The 26339-nt window shown below is 41.0% G+C and overlaps 2 protein-coding genes across 5 annotated transcripts in view; both read right to left on the bottom strand.

Annotated features, from left to right (window-relative positions):
* SNCAIP (synuclein alpha interacting protein) overlaps positions 1–26339 on the bottom strand; it is a 147937-nt gene that overhangs the window by 70793 nt on the left and 50805 nt on the right. For all 4 annotated transcript variants that reach the window (XM_061188083.1, XM_061188086.1, XM_061188087.1 and 1 more), the window contains exon 2: positions 3041–3143. In XM_061188083.1, the coding sequence (XP_061044066.1) occupies positions 3041–3100 (60 nt within the window). In that variant the 5' untranslated portion in view covers positions 3101–3143. The remainder of the gene's footprint in view (positions 1–3040; positions 3144–26339) is intronic.
* LOC133090557 (uncharacterized) lies at positions 13976–14967 on the bottom strand. The gene is given in 2 exon segments (XM_061188962.1): positions 13976–14700; positions 14703–14967. Coding segments are annotated over 2 exon segments (990 nt in total).

Below are 26339 nucleotides of genomic sequence, written 5' to 3'. Positions count from 1 at the left end.
GGAAAATCATGAAACAGAAACCCTGTAATATGTAAAAGGGCTATGGCTGGAGAGTAAGAAGAGGAGTTTTAAACTCGGGCATCTTTTTTGTAAACATCATTTTCAAATGTATTGTGCATTTTCCTTCCCCCTTCCTGCCACTAAACCAGGAAAGAAGCTGAAGGGCTGTCAGAAAAGGAGGTTTACAGAATCCTAACAATACAGGCATGTTTATGGGAGACTACATTTCTTGTTACGCCAGTGAATTAGCAAACTGAACACATCATGGCGTGTTTTTTTTTTTTTTTCCCCAGCGTTAGCATCTGAATTGTCTCCATTTAGCCCCTAAAGCAGTTGTCAATTTATTGTTCCTAGGTTACCTAAACAGGCTGAGAACAATCATTTCAATATTTTAGAGGTTATCTCTACTGCTTTTCCCATGAAGACATTATATAGAGCAATATGATTCTGGCACATTTAACGTGTTGAACCTGGATGAGATGGAACTATTATAAAATAATCTACCATGTTACAGAGGTTGCCAGGTAAAGTAGAGTTTCTTTAGTTTTAAGTGGATTAAAATAGACCAGGATTGCTCATCCTCAGTACTGCCCACATTTTAGGCCAGATAATTCTTCATTGTAGGGGATTTTCTTGGGCATTGCAGGATGTTTAGATCCATCCCTGCTCTCTACCCACCAGATGCCAGGAATACCTCCCCAGTTATGACAATCAAAAATGTCTCCAGGTATTGCCAAATGTTCCCCAGGGGTGATGGGTAAAGCCGACCCACGTATTGGGGCTAAAAGTTGATATTCCAAAGACAGTGCTTCTAAGTAGGTGGGTGAGCCCGGACAAGTTATGTAACATCTCCACACCTCAGTTTCCTCATCTGTAAAAGGAAGATAATAATATTCCCTACTTCACAGGATTGCTGTGAGGATTAAATAAGATAATGCCTATCCCCTGGGAAGTGCTCAGTGTTAACCATTATCATTATTTTAACAATTCTATGCAATTTCATTTTTTTTCCTTTCTGATTTCAGTTTAAATGCAGGCTAAAGATACGAACAATAGGAATCTATTTAAAGGGGGAAGTTTGAGTGCAGTTACACAACTACAGATGGAGATCTTTACTTATGTTTGAGTGGTCAGGTTATAGAAGCTCAACTATTGCATAATTTTGAATCCCAATTTGCTAAACAGCTTCAGTTATTGCTTAACATATTTTATTATCTTGCAAGTGGAGATTCCTAATTCATCTAAATTAAGGGCTGCTGCCAAATGATTCTTCTGTAAATATAACTGCTCTATTGTGTTTTTTTAAAGTCTTGACGTGATGCCTGGTCTTTTCCCTGGAGTTCTTTCTTCACCATTGGTCATATAAATATTATTGTAGTATTCATTGAAATAATAACAAAAGCTACCATTTTTAAGAGCAACTTACTGTGTGCCAAGATAAGTGCTTTCCATATATTATTATTTCACTCAGTCCTCAAAACAATCTTAAAAATGAGGTGGGTATCTCAGAGAGACGAAGTTACTGTGTTCCAGCCAGCAAAGGTCAGAACGAGGCTGGAGCCCGGACTGGTGCCTTCAAAGCCTATGCTCTTAAAATGCAACTTTATTATCAAGGCTCAGAGAGCTACCCTGAATTGATAATCATAACATAGCCCCTTTCTGAAACACATTCCACCCCACCCCCACCTCTCACATCATCATTCACTTTTCTTGCTTTTCCCCAGCCAGCTCAAAATACCTGGAGGGGAGTGGTTATAAAAGAACCATGCTCTGATACACATTTAAGTCAAGCACAGTGATTTAAAAAGGGAGGGAGGCAGAGGGAGGGAGGGAGGGAGGGAGGGGGAGAGGGAGAGAGAGAGAGAGAGAGAGAGAGAGAGATACCACTCATTTCACATTAGTCTTAATGAGGACTAATAAAAGTTGTCTGGAAGCTGAAGGAGGGAAAGGCTGAATTCACAAATAGGGAAAGGTAGGAAGATTCATCCATTAAATAGGTGATTCTTCAAACGCATCCCAGGAATCCAATTCTTGCATAGAGTATGAATATTTTACTTCAAGGTAAGGAGTAAATTAGAAGAATAACACTGCTGCCAGAGGCGCCTTAAAGCTTATACTTTTGAGACAATTGCCAGTGGTGACCAAAAACTGAGAAATCAATGGAAAGTAAGGTGAGAAAGTGCACCCTTGGAGGTCCTGGGAAGAAAAGTTACATCGCTAGTTCAGAAACGGCAAGCTTCCCATCACACAGTCTGAGAGTCAGCCCAACTGGGCTAGGGTTTGAGAGGCCAGTAGGTTTGCTGGTTGGCCAGAAGAGATCACGTGGCCCAGGGTAAGTCACAAGCAGCTCTGAGCAAAGGGCAGGCAGACCATCCACTCATAGCTGCCAGGAGTTAGGCTGGAGGCAGCAGGAAGTCTGTGAGTGTTGTGGGAACTAAGAAGCTCATCAGCCCACAGCATTACAGTATTAAGCGGGGCCTCAGTGGTCAGCCCGTCCTGCCCTTTATCAACACATGACTCTTCCTCAGTATTCCCAACAAATGTCCAACCTGTGTTTTGAAAGCTCCAGTGACTGGAAGCTCTTATTGTTCATAAATTAATAACTTGGACATCCTTCAGTCTGTGTCCTTGTGAATGCTAGAGCATGCTGGCTGTGGCACAGCCAGTCATATAAAAGAGATTAACATCGATAGGGTTAATTATGTACATAAGTAAATTTATGAAGGTGCCTACCATATGCAGGCACTTTATAAATTTACTCAATGAATAATTTTGACAACAGTGAAACAGATTAGGAAGGGGAGGCCCAGTGAGGTTAAATGATGTCTTTCTCACCCAAGCTCACACAAAATTAAGTGGGATTCACTCCTGGTCCAGGAGGCCCCCAACCCACACTTTGTCTGCCATAGCAGGATTTCTGCTGTCAATTTCTAAACGTGGTTGGAAGAATTTAGGATATACAGACTATAACAGAGAAAGGAGCCCATATAGATGAAGGCAGAATCTCCTGAAAGCATTGCTTGCAAGTAGCGATACTTACAGAGATGTCATCACTGAAGTCAATTTCATCCAAATCAAGGTATTCAGGGGCTTCCATCATTCTTCTTTGCACATTTTGAGTAAGGTCAAATCCTTATAAAGTCCTGGACCCGACAGAAGCACAAAAGAAAAGCAAAACGGTTAGCTGTTTTATAACCAAAAATCATATTTATATTTAGACAAACAAAGAGAGAAAAGTCATTGGGTGCAAGGGCTGCCTTTGAGCACACTTCCTCCCTTTGAATGTCCCCAGCCGGGCTCTCCAGAAGCAGTAAGCACAGCTCCTCCAGGCTCCCCAGGAGGCTCCCTAGGGAGCAGCCATGGTCCTTTGCTGTATTGCATTTGTGCCTGTTTGTCTTTGCCAGAGCAGTAACTCAGGTCAGACTCTCCCCTTGTGATCAATATTAAGATTGACCCAGCCCACATCTACCACTACACCTTGGGTGAATGCAGGGGCTTCGAGGATGGGGAGCAAACCTTGAAATCTTAGGACAACCATATTCAAATGTTTATGTGGGCATATCTTTGGATCCTGGGCATGGAGTAATGAATACTGGATCTCCACGGTAATAACACAAGGACAAGGCAGATACTAACTTACCAACAATAATGGATATTTCAGAATTTGTAGTACAACCTCCAGTTCACCCCCTCAAAAAAAGGATCTAAGTGGAGATTTAAACCACAGAGTTATTGCATCGCCCCCTGCTTCTAACAGCTTTGCCTGCCGATGCCAGAGTGACCCGACACAGGCGCCAGAATGTCCTCAGTCAGCACTTGCCTTGGGGCTGCCTGTGGCAGTTCTTTAAATCTGTCAAGGAAGATATATCACCTCCCAGTTCATTTTCCCATCACTTATCCTCATCACCATTGGCAGTGGCAGTGGTACCTACAGATGTCAGGAACAGAAATATAGATCTCCTGGCAGTGCCTTGGCGTGCAGTTATCTTCCGCAGAGCAAACTCTCAGATATCGAAAAAGATTCCATTTCCCGTAACTTGTCTTTCTTATTATAAAAACTGTCTTATGTACTCAGACTCGAGTATCTGAAATAATTTATTTTTTTTTCTTTCGGATCTCTAATGAAGGGGTACCTTGCCAAAGAGGAAGGGGTACCTTGCCAAAGAGTAAGGAGTACATTATTGGAAAGGGAAAATAAATCTAGGCTGATGAAAATGAGCTTATCGATATAAGATCAAGAATGTAAAAATACCTAGTTTTTAAAAGGAAACTAACTCTGAAGGCACTGATTTCTCATTTTGAGGTTTTTAAAAAATTTACAAAAATAGCATAATTGCAACAAAGGGGGAAAACCACTCTCCATTCCATACCTCAAACCCATGACTTGACTCAATTTTCAGTGCTTCCACACGCATATACCATTTTTACATATTTTTAATTATAGTGGATACGGAGTTGATCCAAAAAAGAATTAGGATGCTACTACCATGTACAAATGTGATTATCCATTTAGAATAAATATTAAACATTCTTCTGAAATCACAGTAAAGTTTAAAATAAAAAGAAAACCAATTTGTATTTGATACCTAAATTAAATTTTATTATTTATAGAAATATAAAAATTGGTTCTTAAACAAATTTCTTGGTGCAAAAATATATCACATTTCCTCTAAGCCTCACAAAGCTTTTCAGAGAAAAACATGCACACTCATACTTGCAAATTACTCAAAATAACTTTCTCTTCCATTCTGGTGGATTCTGAGACAATCCAGACTCTGGATTCCAACTTGTCAACTAACAGACTTTCTTCCAATCCAATTTCTTTTCACTAAATCTGTACTCCACAATGAACTGTTGATTTACAGACTGTTCCCAAGGCTTTGGTGAACACAAAGATGATTCTGGGTGTCAGGATGGGGTACAGACAAGCACAGTATCACCACAAACATGGAAACACGAGATGAAGTAGAAAAACATGAGTCAAAGCTGGGGACCAAGTGGATCTCTAAATATATGGAAATACAAAACTAAATACAAAATGCAAATGGACACATCTTAACTAAGCATATTAACAAGTAATCGTTGAGTCCCTGTTTGAGGTGTGTTTAACAACATGAAGAGCAATTTCCCTTTGAACATAGACATTCTAATGGAACATATCCAGTGGATAATATAAATCATGACACCAAGGCACAGAGTCTTTATATTTGGACTTGGAAGTTGGTAGTGAGATTGTTTATTCTACAGAACAGAATATAAGAGTTACAGCAGTGCCAGCCCATTATAGGAAGGTCATATTTATCTCAGTGGGTTGGATGGTCCAGCCTCAGACTAAGTGGTCCAAGGCATACAGGATTCTCCTTTACTTCCCAATGGACTCCCGTATGTGGCCATCTCCTTTAACATGCCTTATTCTATCTACAACACAATTGCATTTGTCTAGTTTCAATGCTTCTTTCTTTCAAGGTGCCACTTCGAAAGTATTACATCCTCGTTTATAAGGTACAGAAATCCCTGTGGTTCACCAATCCTGGCCACATTCCCAACATCAGTTGCTTCTTTTCACTGGAGGGTGAGTCCATGGTTGTCCCAGGGATCACTATATTGCCTCTTCCTTCCCCATCTGCCCTTCCACTGAGCACATAGCACCCTCGAGCACTCCCTTCTGAGGAATTGGGATGTGACTGGAGGGGATGAGGCCAGGTTTAGAGCAGCTGCTGCAAATAATCCAACATGATAAGGAAACTGAGCTGGGCTGTGGGTGCTTTTCTTATTGTGCTCTTCAGGCACTGCCTCACCCCACACACCCAATGGGACCCAGCGAGTGGGACCCAGCGAGCCCCCGTTTCTGACTGACACACAGGCGCCGATGGAATGCACAGCTACAGAGGGCACAGACCAGAGGCCCAGGGGCCAAGGCTGGCCCACAGACGTGATGTGTTTGGCCCTAGCAGTGTTTCCAAAAAATTGACTCTGTTGCCAACTTGTAGACCTTTGGTGCTTTCACATAGGATTCTAGATTTCTGGCTTCACTTAAAAAATATCTGGAGCTCTGGGAGCACAGGTCTGCATTCCCCATGATAACAATTGGCTATAGCTGAGCTGCAGCTGCCCTGTCTATGGGGCGTGTGCTCCCAGCTCCCCCCCACTCCCACCCCCCATCGGCTCTCCTCATCCACACATCCTGCCTGGCTCTGGGGGCATTTGAGTCTTTGACCCTTCAAAGGAATCCAGTATTAAACATGAAGTGCCATCCTCCTCCCTTTCCTTATTGGTGCCTTCTGCCAAACGCTATTTCCTTCATTTGTATTCTAACGTTGAATTTGTATTCTACAATTGTTTTAAATTCTCATACCACAACAGCAGTAAAACGAAATTTCTTACCAATAAACTACCAGTATGTTACAATTTGTGCTTTTCCACAACCTCCATTTTATCTCTTAGTATTAGAAAAAGAAAACCTTCACAAACATAATAAAATGCTACGAGGTGGGGATTACATTTCCTTCACTTTACAACCGGAGGAAGAAGAGGTCCTTGCCTTGTTGTCATTGGCGCTGTGCAGTTACACGGTGCCACTTCACTATTGTGACTGGGGGGAGGGCGGAAGCTGTGCCAATGACAAGCCCAGAAAAAGACTGAGACCGTCCTCCATGTGGCCAGCCCGGCAGCTTGGATGCGAGAAGGCCAACCCTGCTCAAGGCTGATGAGAGTGGGTGGACACCTCAGTGGAAAATATTTTTCAGCCTCCCCAGAAAGGGCAGTCCAGTTTAAAAGCCTTTACATGAGATTTTTACTGCTACACATCATAGTTGCCCTGGACCCCTCTGGGACCTCAGAGCCCAGTCATTTATAAATTTGTACTGCACCCTCATCCCACCAGCCCTGTGCCTGCAAGCTGCAGTCACTGGTCCCAGGTCCTCTGAGGACTTTCTCCTGTATTGCCACACCTCTCCCCTCAGCACACCTCTTACAAGAGCTGTCCACCTCAGGTACTGTTGACTGGTTGAAATCATTCCATTTCAAGCTCAATTGGGCTTTTAATTTCTCTTCATTGACATTGGCAAGTTTTAATTTGTTATGCACTGAAGTAGGTATGTCATGCGTTTAAGCTGTTTCTAAGTGTGGGGAGAGGTGAAGGTAGAGATTGGGCAGGGGGTGGGAAAGCAGAGAAAGGGAAAGGAAACATTTTCCAATGGCTTAGCTCTACTCCTTTGGGTAGGAAAAATTATAGGGAGGCAAAGAATACAAATATTAGAATGTGAGGACACAGGGCTAGGTGGCTAGGACCCAAATGCCATGTAGAAGCTATTGGTGACACATCGCACCCCTTCTCTTGATGTGCCCAAGGCACTGGGAGAAACTTTACCCAAACTCCAAATTGAGGTCAGGTAGAGCGGGAAAAGACCAAAGAAGTAACGAGCGTCAACTGTGCATAATGCCTGTAAGATTTTTCCTACTCTCAGAGTTTTGATAAATTGCCAAGAACAGAAGTCCCTCTAGTGCCTATTAAAATGTACAGTAGAGGCTCTGGCCCTAATAGGTCTATCAACACCATGTCACCTTCTCATGGGTGACCTCAATGATGGCCCAACTGCTTCCTTCAAGAGAAGATTCAATTTAGGAAAAAGCTCCAAGTAACTAGGAGTCCAACTGAATAATAAAAAGTAGGCATCGATTTAAAAAATAGCCTCCCCCATCCAGTATTAGGATTTTCAGGTGACATTTAAAATTTTTTTTATAGTGACTTGAAAACTGACTCTGAAAATAATTCTGAATGAAGACTTACAAAAATCTGTTGGGTAATGGCTTGGAGTGGCCGACAAAATTTCTTTGAGAAACTACCCTCATTTAATGTACACAGTCTGGTGTGCTTGGCTCATAAAAGGCTCACTGATTTGTAACTACAGTCACAGATCACGTAAATTGCTCTACTGAAATTCTTCTTAAAATGAATTGCCTCACTCCAATTTATAAAGAGTCAGCATGGACTCATTCTGAAGGCTCATGTTACACAGATTTCTCCTTTTCTGCCAAAGTCACTATTGCTACATTTACCAGTGTACTAGGAGGCCTGGTAATTAAAAGTAAGTTGGGCTTGTCAAAATAAATGAGCAGGGTACATTCGGTGATGAGGTAACCTCGGTCGATTTGCATTACAACTTCTTTCTTTACTCTTTAATTCACCAATACTTGGGAAAACACAGCAGCTGCGTACACCCTCACACACACACTTGGCCAAATTTGTACTGGGATACATTTTCAGTTTGAAAGCCTACACACAGATACTGAACTTTCTTTCATATAACAAGAGTTCAAAAAAAAAAAAAATCACAAACTACGTACTGGAAGGCTTGGGTGGAAAAAAATGGAATATACGAAATGTTGTCCCCAGTTGGCTCAGTAGCTTGGCTGGCAAGAAAGCAACTCATTCCAAATGTTGGACTCAGTTTCTTTCACTCTTTGATTCAACAGTGGCCAGAAGCATGGCAGTCACTAAATGCCTAGTCTTGAAGCAGAAAAATGATAGAGGCAAGAAATTTCTACTGGAAAGAGGTAACTGAAGGAGAGCCAAGAAGTACATACGAGGAGAAAAGGGAAAAGCACAAGCTGTGTAGATTTCATCCCCTTCTTCATTTATGGAATATTCCCGCATGTACATGCTGGGTAAGACCAACACTACTCTCCACGCCAGGATGCGGCATTCAGTACAAGGGGGAAATAGACAAGAAAACAAGCCATTACAATATAGTGTGGTCCTACCTAGAGGGGTGGGATAGGGAGGGTGGGAGGGAGATGCAAGAGGGAGGGGATATGGTGATATATGTATACGTATAGCTGACTCACTTTGTTATACAGCAGCAACTAACACAACAGTGTAAAGCAATTATACACCAATAAAGATGTTAAAAAAAAATGCCTCCGTGAAGAGAAGAATGAAATCAATATTTAAATAATAAAAGAGACAATGTATGTTTTCTAGGAATTCAAAAAAAAAATGTATACTATGGTCCCTGCTGAGACAAATAAACACACAGGAACCTGAGTCACTTAACCTAGACCTTGGAGATGAGGGAAGTGTGACTGGTACAGGTGAGGTCTAAGCTGAAAGCTGAAGGGTGAGGATACAAATGGTGAGGGAGTCAAAGGGGGCAGGACGAAGTGTTCTAGGTAGAGTTACAGCACGGGCAAAGGCCTGGAGGGGAGAATTCTGAAGCAGGATTTCCAGAAGAATGGGTAACATTGATTTAACACCCGTTGCTGTTTTTGGTTCAAAAAAGGGGTCTTAAAGGGTGATGGCCAGCGTGGATGGGTAAACACAGCCGTCAGGAGAGTATTTCCAAAGCCAGAGTGTAAACAGAGCGCGTGTTGGAATACCAAATTTTCTGGCATGTTTGGAGAAAGTACAAGCGAGTATTTGCTATCAAACAGGAGACTTCAATGTACAGTAATATGTTGAGCTTGCTTGGGGGCAAGGGGAGCTGCATTTCCTGTTTGAATGCTCACAAACATTTGTGACGCAAAACTTCATAGCAGGGGCTAGGTCTGGGCGCCTTTACGTATACTCTCTCCTGTGTGTCTCACAAAGACTGGGAGACAAATATCTTTACAATCTCCTTTGTGGAGGTAAGGAAACCAAGGCTCAGTGAGGGTCTGTGATCGCCTCACACACAGGGCTTCTGGTGATACGTCTGCCTTGCTCCCGTATTTCAGCTTGCCAAAACTGCAGGGGTAAGGTAACACTTTGCCCGTATCAAACATTTTATTTTTTTCAAATCACGTTAAATATTTTTTTTACCTTTCTTAAGTACAACTCTGTGAGAGGGAAGCAGAGGGTGTCTATCGCAGTTTGCAATCATATCTTTCCTGTTTTGAAGACAGCAAAACTCAGGAATGTGTCGGCCAAGGTTATGTACTCCTAAATAGGGGCAAAGCCAGCTCAGACAAACCACTTCCCGATAGCAAGTCCAGAGCTCTTCTGATTTACCCCCTGGACTGCTCTGAAACATGGCCGTGGCTCCGAACCATCTAGGCCAGAATTCCATAGGCATCCTCAGTCCTGAATTGTACTGCTTTGGGTGTTCACGGACCATAACTCCAAACAAATTGCTCTTTCCTCTCTCCAGCAGAGTCTAAAGAGAATGGTAGGCATGAGGATCATTAAAGAAGTGTATAGACCTTTGTGAACCTAACATACCTTATCCACAGGTGTCCCTGAACTGGCCAATAAAGCATTGTATTCCATAGTCAATTGATTTAATACCTCAACTTCATCTTCAAAGAAAATTTGATTATGACCATCTTTCCTTATGTCTTATTGAAAAGGCAAGTAAGGGCTTCCCTGGTGGCGCAGTGGTTGAGAATCTGCCTGCTAATGCAGGGGACACGGGTTGGAGCCCTGGTCTGGGAAGATCCCACATGCCGCGGAGCAACTAGGCCCGTGAGCCACAACTACTGAGCCTGCGCGTCTGGAGCCTGTGCTCCGCAACAAGAGAGGCCACGATAGTGAGGGGCCTGCGCACCGCGATGAAGAGTGGCCCCCACTTGCCGCAACTAGAGAAAGCCCTCGCACAGAAACGAAGACCCAACACAGCCAAAAATAAATAAATAAATAAATAAATAAATTTTTTAAAAAAAGGCAAGTAAAATACCACTGTACTAGGGAACCTCATTCTAGAGATCAGGATTGTTCTGACAAAACCCTCTAAAGGTTGGTCTTTTTGTAGTTTTTCAAAAAATTGAAGTATATTTGGTTTAAAATATGGTCTTTTTTTAGTTGTGAGCCCTAGCTTGTAGTTTAAAATTCTTGCAAATGATTTGGGGTTATTTCATTATTTCTAAAATCTCACACTGAGAATGAACTAACTTATACCAGAACTTTAGAGCCTGAAAGGACCTTAGTTTTTAAGCCCTGAGGCAAAGGTACTTCTAAATTTGTATTTGTGTGTGTGTGTGTGTGTGTGTGTGTGTGTGTGTGAGTGATTTAAACTGAGTTTAATATTTAAAATTCTTTTTGGAAGAGGAAGGGAAGAATCCATGCTCACAGTACCTGAACAAAAGAAGATAAAAGAATGTAGAATAGAAACAAATATAAACACATGTAAATACAAGGAAATATGTATTGTGTTCAGTTCTGGATGCCACTACTTAAGAAGGCCACAGGCAAACCAGAATATGCCAAGACAGAGCAAGGAAGTCAAGACAGCCAGTGGCTGGCAAACTCTGCCTCATGTGACATAGCTAAGGAAATATCTAACTTGGAGAAAAGCACTCCTCTCTCTCTAAGAATCTAAAAAGCCATCGGGTAAAAGGAGGATTTGCCTTCAAGGGTAGGAAACTTTTTGGAGGAAGTTTCAGGGATGCCAGTCTCAGCAAATACTTCTTAATAATGGCATAAATGGAATGGGCTCCTTGATAAGATCACAACCACCCCAGCAAGAAACTGTTCCTTTAGAGGTTTGGAGAGATATTCTGAGGGAGAAAGATGAGAATCCTGCATTGGAAAGGAGGAACAGATGACCTTCTAAGTCAGAGATTCTGTGCGGTCCTGATCCAGGACCTCACGACCGTCCTGACCAACTCTGACCCCTCTCCAAGGTGCTACCATGACAACCTTTGTCGAACTTCCTTTATCCTATTTCATCTGCCATCCTGATCCCACCAGGAATGCGAATGAAATATGGAGGTTAAGGGAGAGGAAAAGAGAGAGAGAGAGAGCCAGAGAGTTAAAGTGAGAATAATTTTAAAAAGCAAACTGGAATGTTGTTCATTCAGTGAGAATACAATTTACTCTCTGTTGTAGATGAAAACTTATCAGTTCCACAAGGACAAAACTATGACCTAACGAGGCCCAAACAAAAAGAAAATATCTGGGAAGGAAAAGGAAACATTTTTAGCACTGGGAAGTTGAGCCTGGGCGTATGCCAACCATGTCCTGCACTGGCTTCTGGAAAGGAACTATGGAACTGGATCCCTTACCCAGTTATGTACCGGAAACTCTCCAAATCCAAGTTCCAGATTTTTGGCGCACCTGAAGTGGTCATGCTTTACTGTTGATTTTGCAAAGATTGCTTGATTTCTACAGTGGATTTGTTTGGCAATTATTATTGAGAATGTATGCAGCACAGATGACAATCCTGATTCTCATTTTAGAGAGAAGTAGACAAAACAGCACTGTGCATGGGAGCATTAAAGACTACATCAGGAGTCAGTTTTCTTGGCTTCGTTCTCATACCTCTCATCGTTTGTGAGCATTAAACTTCTGGGTAACCCTAGACCAGTGGTTCTCAAAGTTCAGCCTGCAAAAGAATCAACCAGAAGGCTTATTAAAACAAAATTGCTGGGTCCAACCCCGAGAGTTCCTGGTTCAGTAGGTCTGGGTTGGGGCCTGAGAATTTACATGTCTAACAAGTTCCCAGATGATGTTGATTCTGCTGGTCCCAGAACCCCATTTGAGAACTACTACCTAAGATCAATGGCTGATCCCAGCCCTGGCTACATCTGCACTTAATTAAAAGATGGTGACCTCTTCCCCACATCCTCCATCTCCACAGATGTTAACTTCATTAGACAGGATCCATGCCTAGTGCCCTTCTGATTAAACTTCCTCAGTGGACTCAACTAAGCATTTCCCATGAAGACCACCCAGAAACCTCAGAAGGTCTTAAGTCTCTGTGTGTGTGTGTGTGCGTGTGTATTTTAATTCCCAGTGCCATACAAGGGACAGACATTGGCCTACCAAACCCTACAAAATTTGGGCCTTGGTTACTTTAAAAATTCCCTTCTCGGTAGCACTTCATGGTAACAAAGATGTTCTAAGTTTCTCCTGTTAATGAGATCCAGGTTTATAATTTTAGATGCAGCCTTTTCAGAGCAAGAATCTCTATTTAGGAATATCCATTCACTAGAACTACAATATAGTAAATCCTATGTCTGCTAATAAAAGGAAAATGAAAAAATACAAGAATTGAATAAGAATTAGCTTAAAAATTCAATGCTTATACAACATGTATGCAACAGAAGATATTTAAAATTATTAATCATTGAATCTGAAGCAGTTCAAATGGCTACACTGGCTAACTGTAAAAAATAAAATCCTGGTCATGTGTTTTAAATTATAATTATAATGTGCTTATTTTTATTAAAACCAAATTCAGAAAACAGATTATTATGGATATTTTATCAATTCTTCCAATTAAAATGTACCAATTTAATAACCAAAACAGGAAATAAACTCTTTGTAAAATAAATATCCCTTTTTTTTCTGAAGAGGAGTATAGCTTGATATTTAGGTGATTAAGTAAGAAGAGTAGGCTAAATGTCTGTAGTAACCAAATATTTGCACATCTGTACATACACACAGGTATGATTTGGCAAGCACTAATTCTTTCATCCAATTCTTTTATCTAGCCCGAATTCACTAAAGATACTTAGAGGAGGGAAAATGATCAAAATCTATTTCTGGCTTAGATGAGGTACCACAATTGACAGTGCAAAAACTGAACATTGCATACTTAACTAATACATTTCCAATATGTGTCAAAGCATTTCAAGAAAAACATAAGATGAAAACACAAGATTACTGTTAAGTACCTTTAGGAATTCAGCTGGGACGTACGATCCTCAGTTTCCACAATATGCTATTTTTTAACACAGTATCTTACTCAGAGTAAATACTTAATCAATTGTTTGTTGAGTTCACTTCCAGACTGTGATCACTGTTGAGTCAGTCAAGAATTTCTACACTAAAAACTGTGGTATTGTCTAGAAAAACAAACGTTGAGACGACTATTTTTTCTTCCACTTACAATAACCTTGTGTTCATATATCTTCTTCTTGCACAGTTTCCCTCAGGAGTTTTTTTTTGAGGAGGTGTCAATCTTCTAGTCCCTCTTTCAGAAACTATAATATCTATTGATGAGGCCTATGGGGACATCAGCTGAACCTTCCATTGACAGGGTCTGTTTCCCAAAGATCAAAACAGAGTTTTTTGCCAGTAAGCATATGGAGAGAGAATAACATTTGCAGGCTGTGGTGTGGGTTTTTCCTCTTTGGCATCACAGAAGGACATCAACTTCATTTTGTAATTCGCCAGCATAAGCAGGAAAGGGCTGAGAGCAGAGAAGCCTGAAGAGAGGGCTGTGAGAACAGCTGGAAAAAGGGCACAGGCTGCCAAGTCTTTCAAGAAATAGACTAAGACAAAGTGAGAAATCCAAAGTGGAGTGATCAGCCACATTAATAAAATACTAAACTTGGCCCCTCTTAGGATTTCAATTTCTGAATCACCATCTCCAATCCAGATGTCACCATATGTCATCTTCTTTCTTTCCGAAAGCAGAAAAGACATCCAGAAACAGACAAAGACTAAGATGGCTAAAGGAAGACTATCAATTAGAACCAGAAATACTTTCCCATAGTAAAACTCTACTTGCTTGTTTCCAAAGTCAGTTAGGCAATCCACGTGAATCCTGTTAGTAGACAAGGGGTCTGTATCATTTCCTGCATTCAGGTATTCTGATTTTCTAGTATAAGGTAAAACTGGGAGGTACACTGCCACGCCAGCCATCCAAAGTGCAGAAACCACCTTCAAGGAATGCTTCTGATGGTCCGGGTTTGGAGGCTCACTCAAGGGCTGGACAGTCTGGCAAAGCTTCTGGTGGTAGAGCAATGCAAAGTGTAACATGAATTAGATAGCCAGGAAGTCGTCAGGGCTGCCATGAAGTGTAGAACTTTGCAGCCAGCTGAATCCGACATGAAACCAGAAGAAGAAACTATTTTTATGACATTCACCACCAAGTTTTTAATGAGGTGGACAAATATAAGACTGAAAATCAGAAGAAAGGACGTCTCTAAACGCCCAGTCATACATTTCCTTGTAGAATAAAATAAACACACGTTTCCAACAAAGCTCACAAGGATTAGAAGGGTGCAAGCAATGATCTCAAGCACATCTGCAGAGGGCTTCATGGTAAATGGCAAATCAGTGAGCTCAGACGTTGTCTCCTTCAGTTTGAGTCACTAGGCACTTGAAAAACTTTTAAGAAGTCTTTAGTGAGAAGACCTGGGTTTTTCTAATTCACTACGTTGAGACAACCCTCACCCTAAGAGTTCGGAGATGGTCTGTAACAGAATTCTGCTTTTTGCTCAAGCGCTGAGCTGCTGGAAACAAAACAGCTTCTCAAGAGGATTCTGTTTTATCATCTCTGGGGATGTAACTATAACGAGAAAGTGCTAGGTATCATCACTTCATTAAAAGTTCTCAGAAATGTATTTATAGCACTGTAATGAGGGAGAGAACAAAATTAAATTTGTGACAGCAAAAGAAAGGTAGCCAGAGGCTGAAATGACCCTCTCCACTCATAAAAAATATTAAAGAAGTGAGGGTGTCTGAATAACAATGAAGATTTCCAAATAACAAAATGACATATATTGTTATTATAAAATATTTTGTTATTATATATGACATTATTTAATGTCAAAATTATATATTTTGACATTAATAACATGATAGAGATTTATGAAGTATAGCAGTTTTCTAATTCCTCTACCATTTTTGCAAAGCAGATATACTATGACCTGTTCTGATGATCTCTTGGGGTTGTTAGGATTACAAAAGAGATGATAGAAAATACTGTGCTGCCACAGGGAAGGGAATAAAGAAGACAGGGAGGGAGAGAGGGAGGAAGGAAAGAAGGAAGGAAGGAAGCAAGGGAGGGAAAAGGGAAGGGAGGAAGGAAGACATTTTTATAAACATGGGCATTACGTCCAAGATCAAATCTTTAAACTACTGGTTAAAGAAACAGTCTGATAATTTGGAAGTCATTAGGGAGACCCCACCCAACCGCCAAGTGAGCACAAGAGGCTAGGAAAAGATTTCTGTCCTAAGTATGACTGCAGAGTACAGAGTAAGAACAGAAAAACGTCATTGAAACACGCTGCTCAAGTAATCGCTTTCTGGATGAATTCTGTTGCCCATTCTGAAGACAAACAATTTTCCCTCTACTCTATTTGCTTGTAAGTTTCTCTGTCAATCATCATATCCTGTACTGTCACAACACATGCTTCACTCTGACCCAGTGGTGCTCTGGAGCCAGCTTGCCCTGACTTAAGCAACTATGCACATCTCTTCCCAACTCTGTGCTCAGTGACGGCACGTTGGAAGCTTGAAATTGGGTATGCTGAGAGTATTTACACCATGGAAATTAGCAAACGTTGCACCTCAGGGCTTTTGGTGGGGGAAGAGTTGTTTTAATTGGACAATACTGGCCTGACCAAAAAGTACAGATTAGAGTGATAAGAAATTAGCTGGTATTTTACCTACATAAGGATGAGATCAGTATTAGGTACCCACCAACCCTTTTAATAAGGGTATGTGTAAGAGGTTTATAGCAGTGTTAACAAGTAGGATAGCTGGACCTTGCAATTCCACTGAGGGGAGGTGGAGTTTGGGGGCTGACACTTCCTATTAAACCCCTTATCCCCAGTTGCCTCTTAAGACAGGTAGCCAACTCAGAGTCCCCCCACCACATTTTTCTTCCCTAAGAAATATCCATAACCTCAGTATCAACTGCAGTCAGTCAAACAGGCACCCTTGAGTTTATACTAATAACAGTAATAATAATATGGTAATAACACAATAATAATGCTCATACTGGTTACCGTTTAACACCAGTTTGAACCAGACATTGTGTTGGTGTTTTGCTTTAATAAATATAACCTCATTTAATCCTTAATATCATTTTTATGTCACTGATGAGAAAACAAGACCAGAGACAAAAGTAAATTGCTCAAAGCTGCTAAGTAATGGAGACAGGAATCAAAGCCAGGTATGAGTGATTCTGAAACTACTGCCTCTCCACGCTGCGGAGATTGTGGATTTTCTGTTGACTGTTCTCGATCTTTCCCTAATCATTTACAATTGGTACACCCAATTGTATAGGCTATAGAGCCTATAATACGCTCCTCTTGAGAAGAGTTTTCTCGGGTTTATAATACACAAGTCATGCAGATTTTTGGATAGCAATTAGTCTTCTCCATTCTCCTTCAATAATAATAATACCCATTATGGGCATTTACACTTCTGCATCTCAGAAAGATCTTTAAACATTCTGCACACCAGTTCAAGATGCCTTACTTGAAACAGAAAAGGGCTGTTCCCAGCAGTAGTGAGACCCCCATTCCTGACTATGTTTAAGCAGAGGCACAATGCCTGGAGTGAGTTTGTAGATCAGTGAAACACAACCCTAAATAGCAGACAACATACAGCCCACCTTAATGTGAGATTTAATTTGGGGTAATGAATTAAGAAATTATGCGATGCTATTTCTTAAACATGCCTTAACAGTAACAATTTGTGGCAAATACTACTGACTTAGAGCTGACGGCTAAGGGTAAAAAACGTTTTTTAAACTTCCCTCTCTAAAGGCTTACATAAACGTTTGTTTTTCAAAGGATTAGCGAACATGTAATATGTTCCTTTGCATTAGAGCAAAAGTGTGAAACATAAATGTCATTGTTTTCCTTCAGGGTTATTTATATACTAGAAAAATAGCACACGTTAAAATACAAGGGGAGTAAAATTAATTTTCCTGAATGTTGGCTTGACTGATGGATAGTACTTTTGTTAACTAAGGCACAGTATGGCTAAAGAGGAACCTTCGTAAGACTGCCTCAACTGGTTGTCTACTGAGAACCTATCTTGTGCTCAGCACAGCACTGGACTCCAAGGATGATGCACAGGAGTGGAAGGCACTGTCCCTGCTTTCAAGAGGCATGTGGTCTAGTTGTAAGAACACAGTGATGCATAATACATATGTTATATATATTATATTATGTAACATGTATGTATACATACACGTATATATCATTTCTTATAAGATATATTTAAATAAATTATTTACTAATAATCAATAAATCATGAAGAATACAATGTAATGTAATAAACTGTGTGGTCACGAGTACAACAATAAAACAGAGAAGAGAGGGACCCATGTGGGCAGAACTATTTTTAATCTCCCGTTCACAGGAAAGGAAACTGAAGCTTCGAGAAGCTAAGCCACTTGCCCTAACCAGCAGGAAGAGGTGGCACTGAACTCCAGACCTCCTGCTTTCGACAACTCTTTTTGAAAGGGAAAGGTAAGGGGAAAAGTGAAGCTGACTGACTTGTGAAGCAGAGGTGCTAAGAAACCTGGATGCCGACTCCAAGGCTCCCCAAGAAGGGCAGTGCTGAGCTCCCGACGGCGGCAGAAAGCTCATTTCTGAGACGCACAAACACGGCCCAGGGCAGTGGGACCCAGGAAGCCCTCCTGCGTCCTCCTCCTCCAAGGACTGCATCCTCCCCCAAGGAAGGTAACTGTCACGTGTACATTTCAAGAAGGAAAGAAAAAAATTCTTCCTTTGGAAACTAAACTTTGGTTCTACCAATCCAACTTCACTGGGGTCATTTGAGAACTGAGGTGTTCAAAGGTTCTCCACGGCTTCCATTTACTTTGGCATAAGATTTGACAGAAAAAGAACTAAGGGAGAATTTATATGGCCCAGGCTGTTTTCCAAATCGCAAACAGCTAAAGTTATTTAGAATTTACTTTAACTCGCAATCACAAGTAAAGTGGTACAGATGTAAATGCTTTCCGTGTGGCTTAAGGCAATCTAGGTTCCCTCAAATGCACGTGTGCAGTTCTAATAGTAAAGATTTGGATTCGAAATCTTAAAGTACTTCGGGTTCCTCTTGATTAGAGGCTGCTGTTACTTTATGCAACGTTGGGTCGGAGGAGAAGAAATAAAACACACTGCCTTCCTTTGGGCATTACGTTCTCACAGTAGCGCTAAGATAAACAAATCTTGCAGGCTGAGGGAAGGGCATTTACTCCTTTAAATTGAGTATGTAATATAAATAAATGTCTTTTAAGAAGAGATGCTTGAAACTTGATTCTAAGTCTGAATCTACACGAGGGCACTAGTTTATTTTAATGATCAGTATAGTGCGTATCGGGGAGGGCACGCCTTCTGGAGAGCAGCGCTGCTCTAACCAAGCAGGATAATTCACTAAGTCACAGAAAGATGCTGCTTGAAATTGTCCGATTTGTTCACTGGCCAGGAACAAACTGATATTTGCATTTTTATCTATAACAAAATGGAGGGAATCACTAAATCTTTTCTCCTGTAATCAATGGCTGCCTGAAGGTTTTTTTCAATTCTCTCTTAAGGCAGTGATTTTGTGACTGGCCTGGGTAGCACTGAAAACCCCCTAGCTCCAAATTAGAAGTGAATAGAGAGGAACTTCAGGCTGGCCGGGGCCAGAGCAATTAAACAGTAATTGCCTTTTAGATATACTAATGTTGCTAATTATATTAGTGTGCTGAGTGCTGGGAAATGTGGATAAGAGCTCCAGGCCACTCTGGTGGGGAAAGGGAGCTAAGATTGATTAAGCCTGGCACCGAGCTGGACCCTTCACATAGTTCTCTCCTGAAATCCTCACAGTAAGCTATGAGGAATTATTAGCTTCAATAAAGCTGAGTAACTTGCCCACTGGTTCCAGTCGTACGTGACTGAATCAGGAGGCCCACCAGGGTTATGTGACTCCGAAGAGCAGTGGGTTGGCAGGGCCTTGAGCAAGAATGGGGAGAAATACTGGATTCAAAACTGGAAAAAATGTGGTAGCAGAGAAAGCTGAGAGAATCTGAGAACGAGGCCGTGAAGAAAAAGTCTGCAAGTATGAGGGCCCTGGTGGTGTCTTTTCTTGCTGTATGTGGAAGGGAAGGGCCCAGGATGGGGTAGCTTTGTGGGCAGAATTTGGGGAAGCCTCTCCATTAGAATACAGGAGGGCAGAAGGAAGAAGGGCACTGGAAGAGGAAGAGTGGCCCCCGGATGTCTGAGGCTGAAAGGCCGGGGAACCAGGAAGTAAAGTAGAGGGCAGTACCTATACATGACACTCTCTAGGCCAATCTATGAGAATGACAAAGTCTGTCCCTAGGAACCTGAAGCCAGAAGACCTGGGTTAAATCATGTATGGATTGTGAAAGGTTTGTCAGGTCATATCTGCTCTGAGCCTCAGATTCCTAATAAGGGGTTTCCCAGAGACAATGAAATATATATAGCCATGTGTGTACGTGTGTGTGTGTGTGTATAAACCAGCACACACATATGTACACAAATATAGGTTTGTATGCATGTATATGTTTATGTTTATACACTCACAGTGAGGTGTATGTAAGGTGTGTGTAACAAGGTGATCACAGGTCAAATGAAATCGTGAACCCAGTCGGAAGGCTGCAAAGTGTTATATAACTGCTAGTTTTCTGTGACTAGTTCCTAAAATCCTAAGACAGTCATAGAGGTGTTTTCTGCTTGTAACTGGAAGGTGCTACGTGGCTCTTTGCCAAAGGCTGGAATTCTAAACGCACTGTCTTTGCAGCATAAGCTCAGTTCCTTGGCAGGAAGTTGTGGAAAATTCCCCCCGCCTTCTCCAGGCGTGACTCCAGCCCTGAGCCCCTTGGTCTCCATCTCTACTCTATCCTCTAAAGATTAAACCCATCTCTGGCTTTCTGCACCTGACCACACACATCCTCAAGTCTGACCAACCCTACAAATAAAACCCATCCCAACTTTGGATTCCAACCCATCTTTTCTCTCCTTCTACCCAAACATCTCAAGAGGGACATCTACATACATTCACTGTTGCCACTTTCATGTCTCCTTTTACTTCTTAACCCACCACAATTTTCTACTTCTTTATCCTTTGAAAATTATTTAGAACAAGATCAGCTCCTACCACTAAATCCAATAACACCCGGACCTGTCCGACATTCTTTCTCTTTTTCCTTTAAGAGTCTAATTTTTTCCTCCCTATAGGTCAAAGGTCTTGGTCCACTGCTCTTCCCACTCAACCACTGACCCCCATATGTACAGGTATCCACCTGCCCCTTGCTATCACTACCTGGATGCCCGGAGGCTCCCCAACTCAAACTTGACCTTACTTGGCAACACCATCATCCTCCATTCGGCTGAGGTTAGAGACTTGGGTATTATTCCTGAGCCTTCCCTCGCCCTCAACCCCTCTCCCTCGCCTGCACATTCAAACATCCCATCAATTAAAATTTTATCCTTTCCATCCTTCTTACCATTTTTTAACTTACAGCTTCCCATTGTTTCTTGCTTGAATGAATTTGAGAAGGACAAAACTAAAGGCAGGGAAACTGGTACATTTTGGCTTCTTCAAAATCATTCTCTGAGTCTACACAACTTGTAACACAAAAATGGCCTTGACACTTTCCTACTGAAAACGCTTTGGTGTCTTCCCACAGCCCACAGGGCAGAGAGCCAGTTCCTCCACCAGGCACATGAAGGCCCTCACGGGGGGTGCCTGCCTACTGTTCAGCTCCTCCGGATGTCTGACTCGCACCGGAAACTGACATGACACTGGCATCCTGTGCACACTCCATGCTGTTCCTTGTCCCGGGTTTCAGCTTAGGCTGATGTCTCTGTGTACACCCTTTTCCTCTCATGACCACCACCCCAAACCATCCAAACCCCTACCTTTGGCTATTCTTTTACCAATCAGTGGTGCAATCACTTGCCTATTTACTTTAGATCCACTCTCTCAGGTAACTGGACTTCCTAAGCACCGTTGCCAGCTGACTGGCTTCCTGGTAGGTCCTGCTAAGGGCAGATTTGGGCAGAAGATTAGAGGGCAGCACTCTCTCTCTCTCTCCCCCTTTCTCTTTCTCACACACACACACACACACACACACCCTTGCCCTGCTACAGGCGGTGTCTCCTGCATATCATCAGCTCCCACAAGGCAGCACCACCAGCATCATTCTTATTATTCTCAATTGTGCTAGAAGGCCCTAATTTATGGGTGGTAATGGACCTCTTTCCTTTATCCTCTCAGCCCTTGGGGTGGTAGTGGCATTCCTGATTTTGCTAATCTCAGGATTGCCTTATCGTGCTTAGTCTGGTGTCTCAACTCTTCCAGCACTAGAGTAACTAGTGCCCTATTTTAATTTCCTCTGTTTGAAGTAACTACAGTGGTTTCTGTTTATTCTGACTTGACCCTGACTAGTTCACTTTGTTTACTCTTTAAGCTTATTCTTTAAAGACTCAACTGAGGGGTTACTTAGGAAGTAACTCCTAAGGAAGCATTCAAACCTACACCTGACTTCGAGTTTAGATTATTTCCCGCCCCTTCCTTCTCTGCAAAGTTCCTGAGCAAATTACATTCAGTGTCCACAGCATAACTTAATATTATTATCTGCTCACACATCTGCCTCCCCCATGATAAGATCCTTTGTCTTGTTCACCATAATCCACAGTGCTCAGCAGGGTTTGGCATATGGAAGGCACTCAAAAATTTGTTGAATGAATGAAAAAGCTCACTGAATGAAACAAGAGAACAAAACAAAGATTTTCTTATAAGAAGTTAACTTCAGCTTAGCCACAAAAGGTATCCAAAATTTCCACACCAGTACTGTAGAAAAGTCTTATCACAAAACAAATCATACTTTTATATTTTAAAATAAACATAGGACATACTGCATTTGGGGGAATGAAGTGTATCATAAAATCAAAGTCATAACTCCAAAAAATTTAGGGTTCATAGTTCCCAAAAGTTCAGACAGGGAATTGGGGAAAGTAAGAAAAAGATGGACATCTGACAACATGAACACTCCAAACAAGACTGACCAAGGGTCAGGAAGGGCAACAAAGCAGGCAGGAACCCAAGGGGAAAAAACCCTACCACTAATACAAATGACAGGTTCTTCTGAGATTGATTTTATGTTCAAACTGATTTCATGTTCAAACTCTAGCCTTACCCAAATGTCTTATATGTACCTCTTTTTACTACTATTCTCCTCTGTGTTTCCTTTCACTAGAGAGAGCCATTGAAGGCTACTATTTAAAAAATTATTGAATAGAAGGGAACTTCCTCAACTAAATAGAGAATATTTACAAAACCTTATAGCTAGTACCATAATTAAGGGTGAGAAACTCAAAGCCTTCCCACTAAGATCAAGAACAAGGAAAGGATGTCCCCTCTCACTGCTCATTTTCAACATTGTACTGGAAGTCCTAGATAATGCAATTAGACAAAAGGAAATAAAAGGTACACATATTGAGAAAGAAGAAATAAAACTCTCTTTGTTTGTAGAGGACATGATTGTCTGTTTGGAAAATCTGAAAAATTGACAAAAATCTCCTGGAACTAGTAAGTGATTACAGCAAGGTTGCCAGGATACAACGTTAATATACAAAAATCAATTGCTTTCCTATATACCAGCAATTAACAGGTGGAGTTTGATACTAAAAGCACATGATTTACATTAATACTCCAAAAAATGAAATGCTTAGATATAAATCTAACAAAATATGTACAATATCTATATGAGGAAAATTACAAAACTCTGATGAAGTAAATTAAGGAAGAACTAGATAAATGGAGAGCGATTTCATTTTCATGGCTAGGAAGACTCAATATTGCCAAGATAGCAGTTCTTCCCAACTTGATCTATAGATTCAATGCAGTCCCAAAGTCCCAACAAGTTATTTCATGGATACTAACAAACTGATTCTAAAATTTATATGGAAAGACAAAAGACCCAGAATAGCCAATACAATATTGAAAAGAACAGCAAAGTTGGAGGACTACCTAATACGTACTATAAAGCTATAGTAATAAGACAGAGGAGTATTGGTGAAAAAATAAACAGATCAATGGAACAGAATAGGGAGCCCAGAAGCAGGCTCATCTAAATATACTCATCTGATATTTGACAAAGGAGCAAAGGCAATACAATGGAGCAAACATAGTCTTTTCAACAGATGGTGCCGGAACAGCCACATGCAAAAAAAAGCAGTCTTGATATAGACCGTACACCCTTCATAAAAATTAATGCAAAATTGATCATAGATCTAAATGTAAAATGCAAAACTATAAAACCCCTAGATGATAGCATAGGGGAAACCTAGATGACCTTGAGTATGGTGATGACTTTTTAGCTAACACCAAAGGCACAATGGTGAAAGAAATAATTGATAAACTGGACTTCATTAAAATCAAAAATTTCTCCTCTGTGAAAGACAATGTCAAAAGAATGAGAAGACAAGCCACAGACTGTGAGAAAATATTTGTGAAAGACACATATGATAGAAGACTGTCATCCAAAATATACAAAGAACTCTTAAAACTCAACAATAAAAACGTGAACAACCGATTAAAAAAATGAACCAAAGATTTTAACAGACACCTCACCAAATAAGAAATACAAATGGCAAATAAGCATATGAAAAGATGCGCCATATCATATGTTATCAGAGAAACTGATAGAAACTGATATTAAAACAATAAGATACCACCACACATCTATTAGAATGACCAAAATCCAGAACACTGACAACACCAAATGCTGACAAAAATGTGGAGCAGGAGGAACTTTCATTCACTGCCACTGGGACTGTAAAATGGTACAGCCATATTGGAAGACAGTTTGGCAGTTTCTTACAGAAGTAAACATACACTTAGCATGCAATCCAGAAATTGTGCTCCTTGGTATTTACCAAAAGGAGCTGAAAACTTACGCCCACATGAAAATCTGCACACACATGTTTACAGCAGCTTTATTCGTAACTGCCCAAACTTGGACGCAATGAAGATGACCTTCGGTAGGTGAATGGGTAAATAAGCTGGAGTACATCCAGATAATGGAGTATGATTCAGCACTAAAAAGAAATGAGCTATAAAACTATCAAAAGATATGAGAACCTTAAAGTCATATTACTAAATGAAAGAAGTCAATCTGAAAAGGCTACATACTGTAGTGATTCCAACTACGTGACATTCTGGGAAAGGCAAAACTAGAGAAAGAGTAAAATGGGATCAGTGGTTGCCAGGGGTTTGGAGGAGGAGGGAGAGGGATGAATAGGCATAACACAGATGATTTATAGGGCAGTGAAAATACTCTGTACAATACTATAATGTTGGATATGTGTCATTATATATTTGTCCAAAATCATAAACTATACAACACCAAGAGTGAACCCTAAAGTAAACTATGGGCTTTGAGTGATAATGACGTGCAAATGTAGACTCATCAGCTGTAACAAATGTACCACTCTGCCGGGGGATCTTGATAATGGGGGAGGCTGTGCACATGTGGGGACAGGAGGTCTACAGGCAATCTCTGTACTTTCCTCTCAATTTTGCTGTGAACCTAAAACTTCCTCATAAAATAAAGTCCTTAAAAAATACTGATTACCTAGCACAAGCCTATCAGTGTGCAAATTAAGGAAATTAAATCTAGGAGGGACAAGTGACTTGCTTCAGGCTGCATAGTTTTCCGGCTGCATAGTTTTCCAACTGCAGAGTTGAGAAGAGGACACAGGTCCCCTCAGCTGTTCTGCCTGCGACACTTTTCAAATTTGTTAAAAAATAAAAAATATAAGTAAATAATAGTACTAAAAATAAATGAAATGAAATTAGTGAAAAAATACTTATTTTTTTTTGACATGAAGGCAACTTGACCTCGGGTGGGCCACTGCCCACTCATTCATACCGAAGCACCCAGTCCAAATGACTTCACTAGTGAGACAAGCATAAACACAGGGTGCCACACTTTTACTGCAAGCAGGCAAAGGTCATGGCGGTACAAATGATACATCTGTCTTAAATACAACATTTTAAGACGATGCACCAAAAGTCCATACACCAGAAACTAACACAACATTGTAAATCAACAGTACTTCAATGAAAAAAATGAGTCTCACAACTATGTCAAATAACTGAACACTAAGTAGCTGAACACAGACACTTATTTTTTCAGAGGAATTATATGTGGTGGCTTGTTTTAAGATATTTTTCAGCTTTGAACCATTTAAAATCAATCAAGAGATGCTTTACGAGTCCTCACCAGTTTCTAGCACTGCTCTAGGTGCTAGGGCAAATAGGGATTATGTTTTTTCTTCCTTTTTCCCTTTGTATTTAAGTCATGTTGGGTCCACATTTTAAACACTCAGGTTTACTTCTAGTTCTACATTCATTTCCCCTTTTCCTGGACCTAACTGTTTCAGATGAGGTATGGCAAAGGGAGCAAATCTCAACCATCAGGGCCCTGGTCAATCTCAGCCACCTTACACAGGGTTTCCCAGAGAAGGAACTCTGTCGCTTCAGACCAAGTCCCTCCTGGGAAGCAACGCCAACTTGTAGAACAGGCAACACAGCGTGGATATGTGACTCCTTGAACTCTCGGCATTAAGTGCAACAAAGTCAGTGAGACAACAAAAGCCACGGTACCTGGAAACTCAATGTTTTAAACATAAGATTCTTTCCCTCTTGACCATATGTT

The sequence above is a fragment of the Eubalaena glacialis genome, chromosome 4 (genome assembly GCF_028564815.1).
Source record: "Eubalaena glacialis isolate mEubGla1 chromosome 4, mEubGla1.1.hap2.+ XY, whole genome shotgun sequence".
In the NCBI taxonomy this organism is placed as follows: domain Eukaryota; kingdom Metazoa; phylum Chordata; class Mammalia; order Artiodactyla; family Balaenidae; genus Eubalaena; species Eubalaena glacialis.
This window is presented reverse-complemented; position numbering and strand designations above follow the sequence as displayed.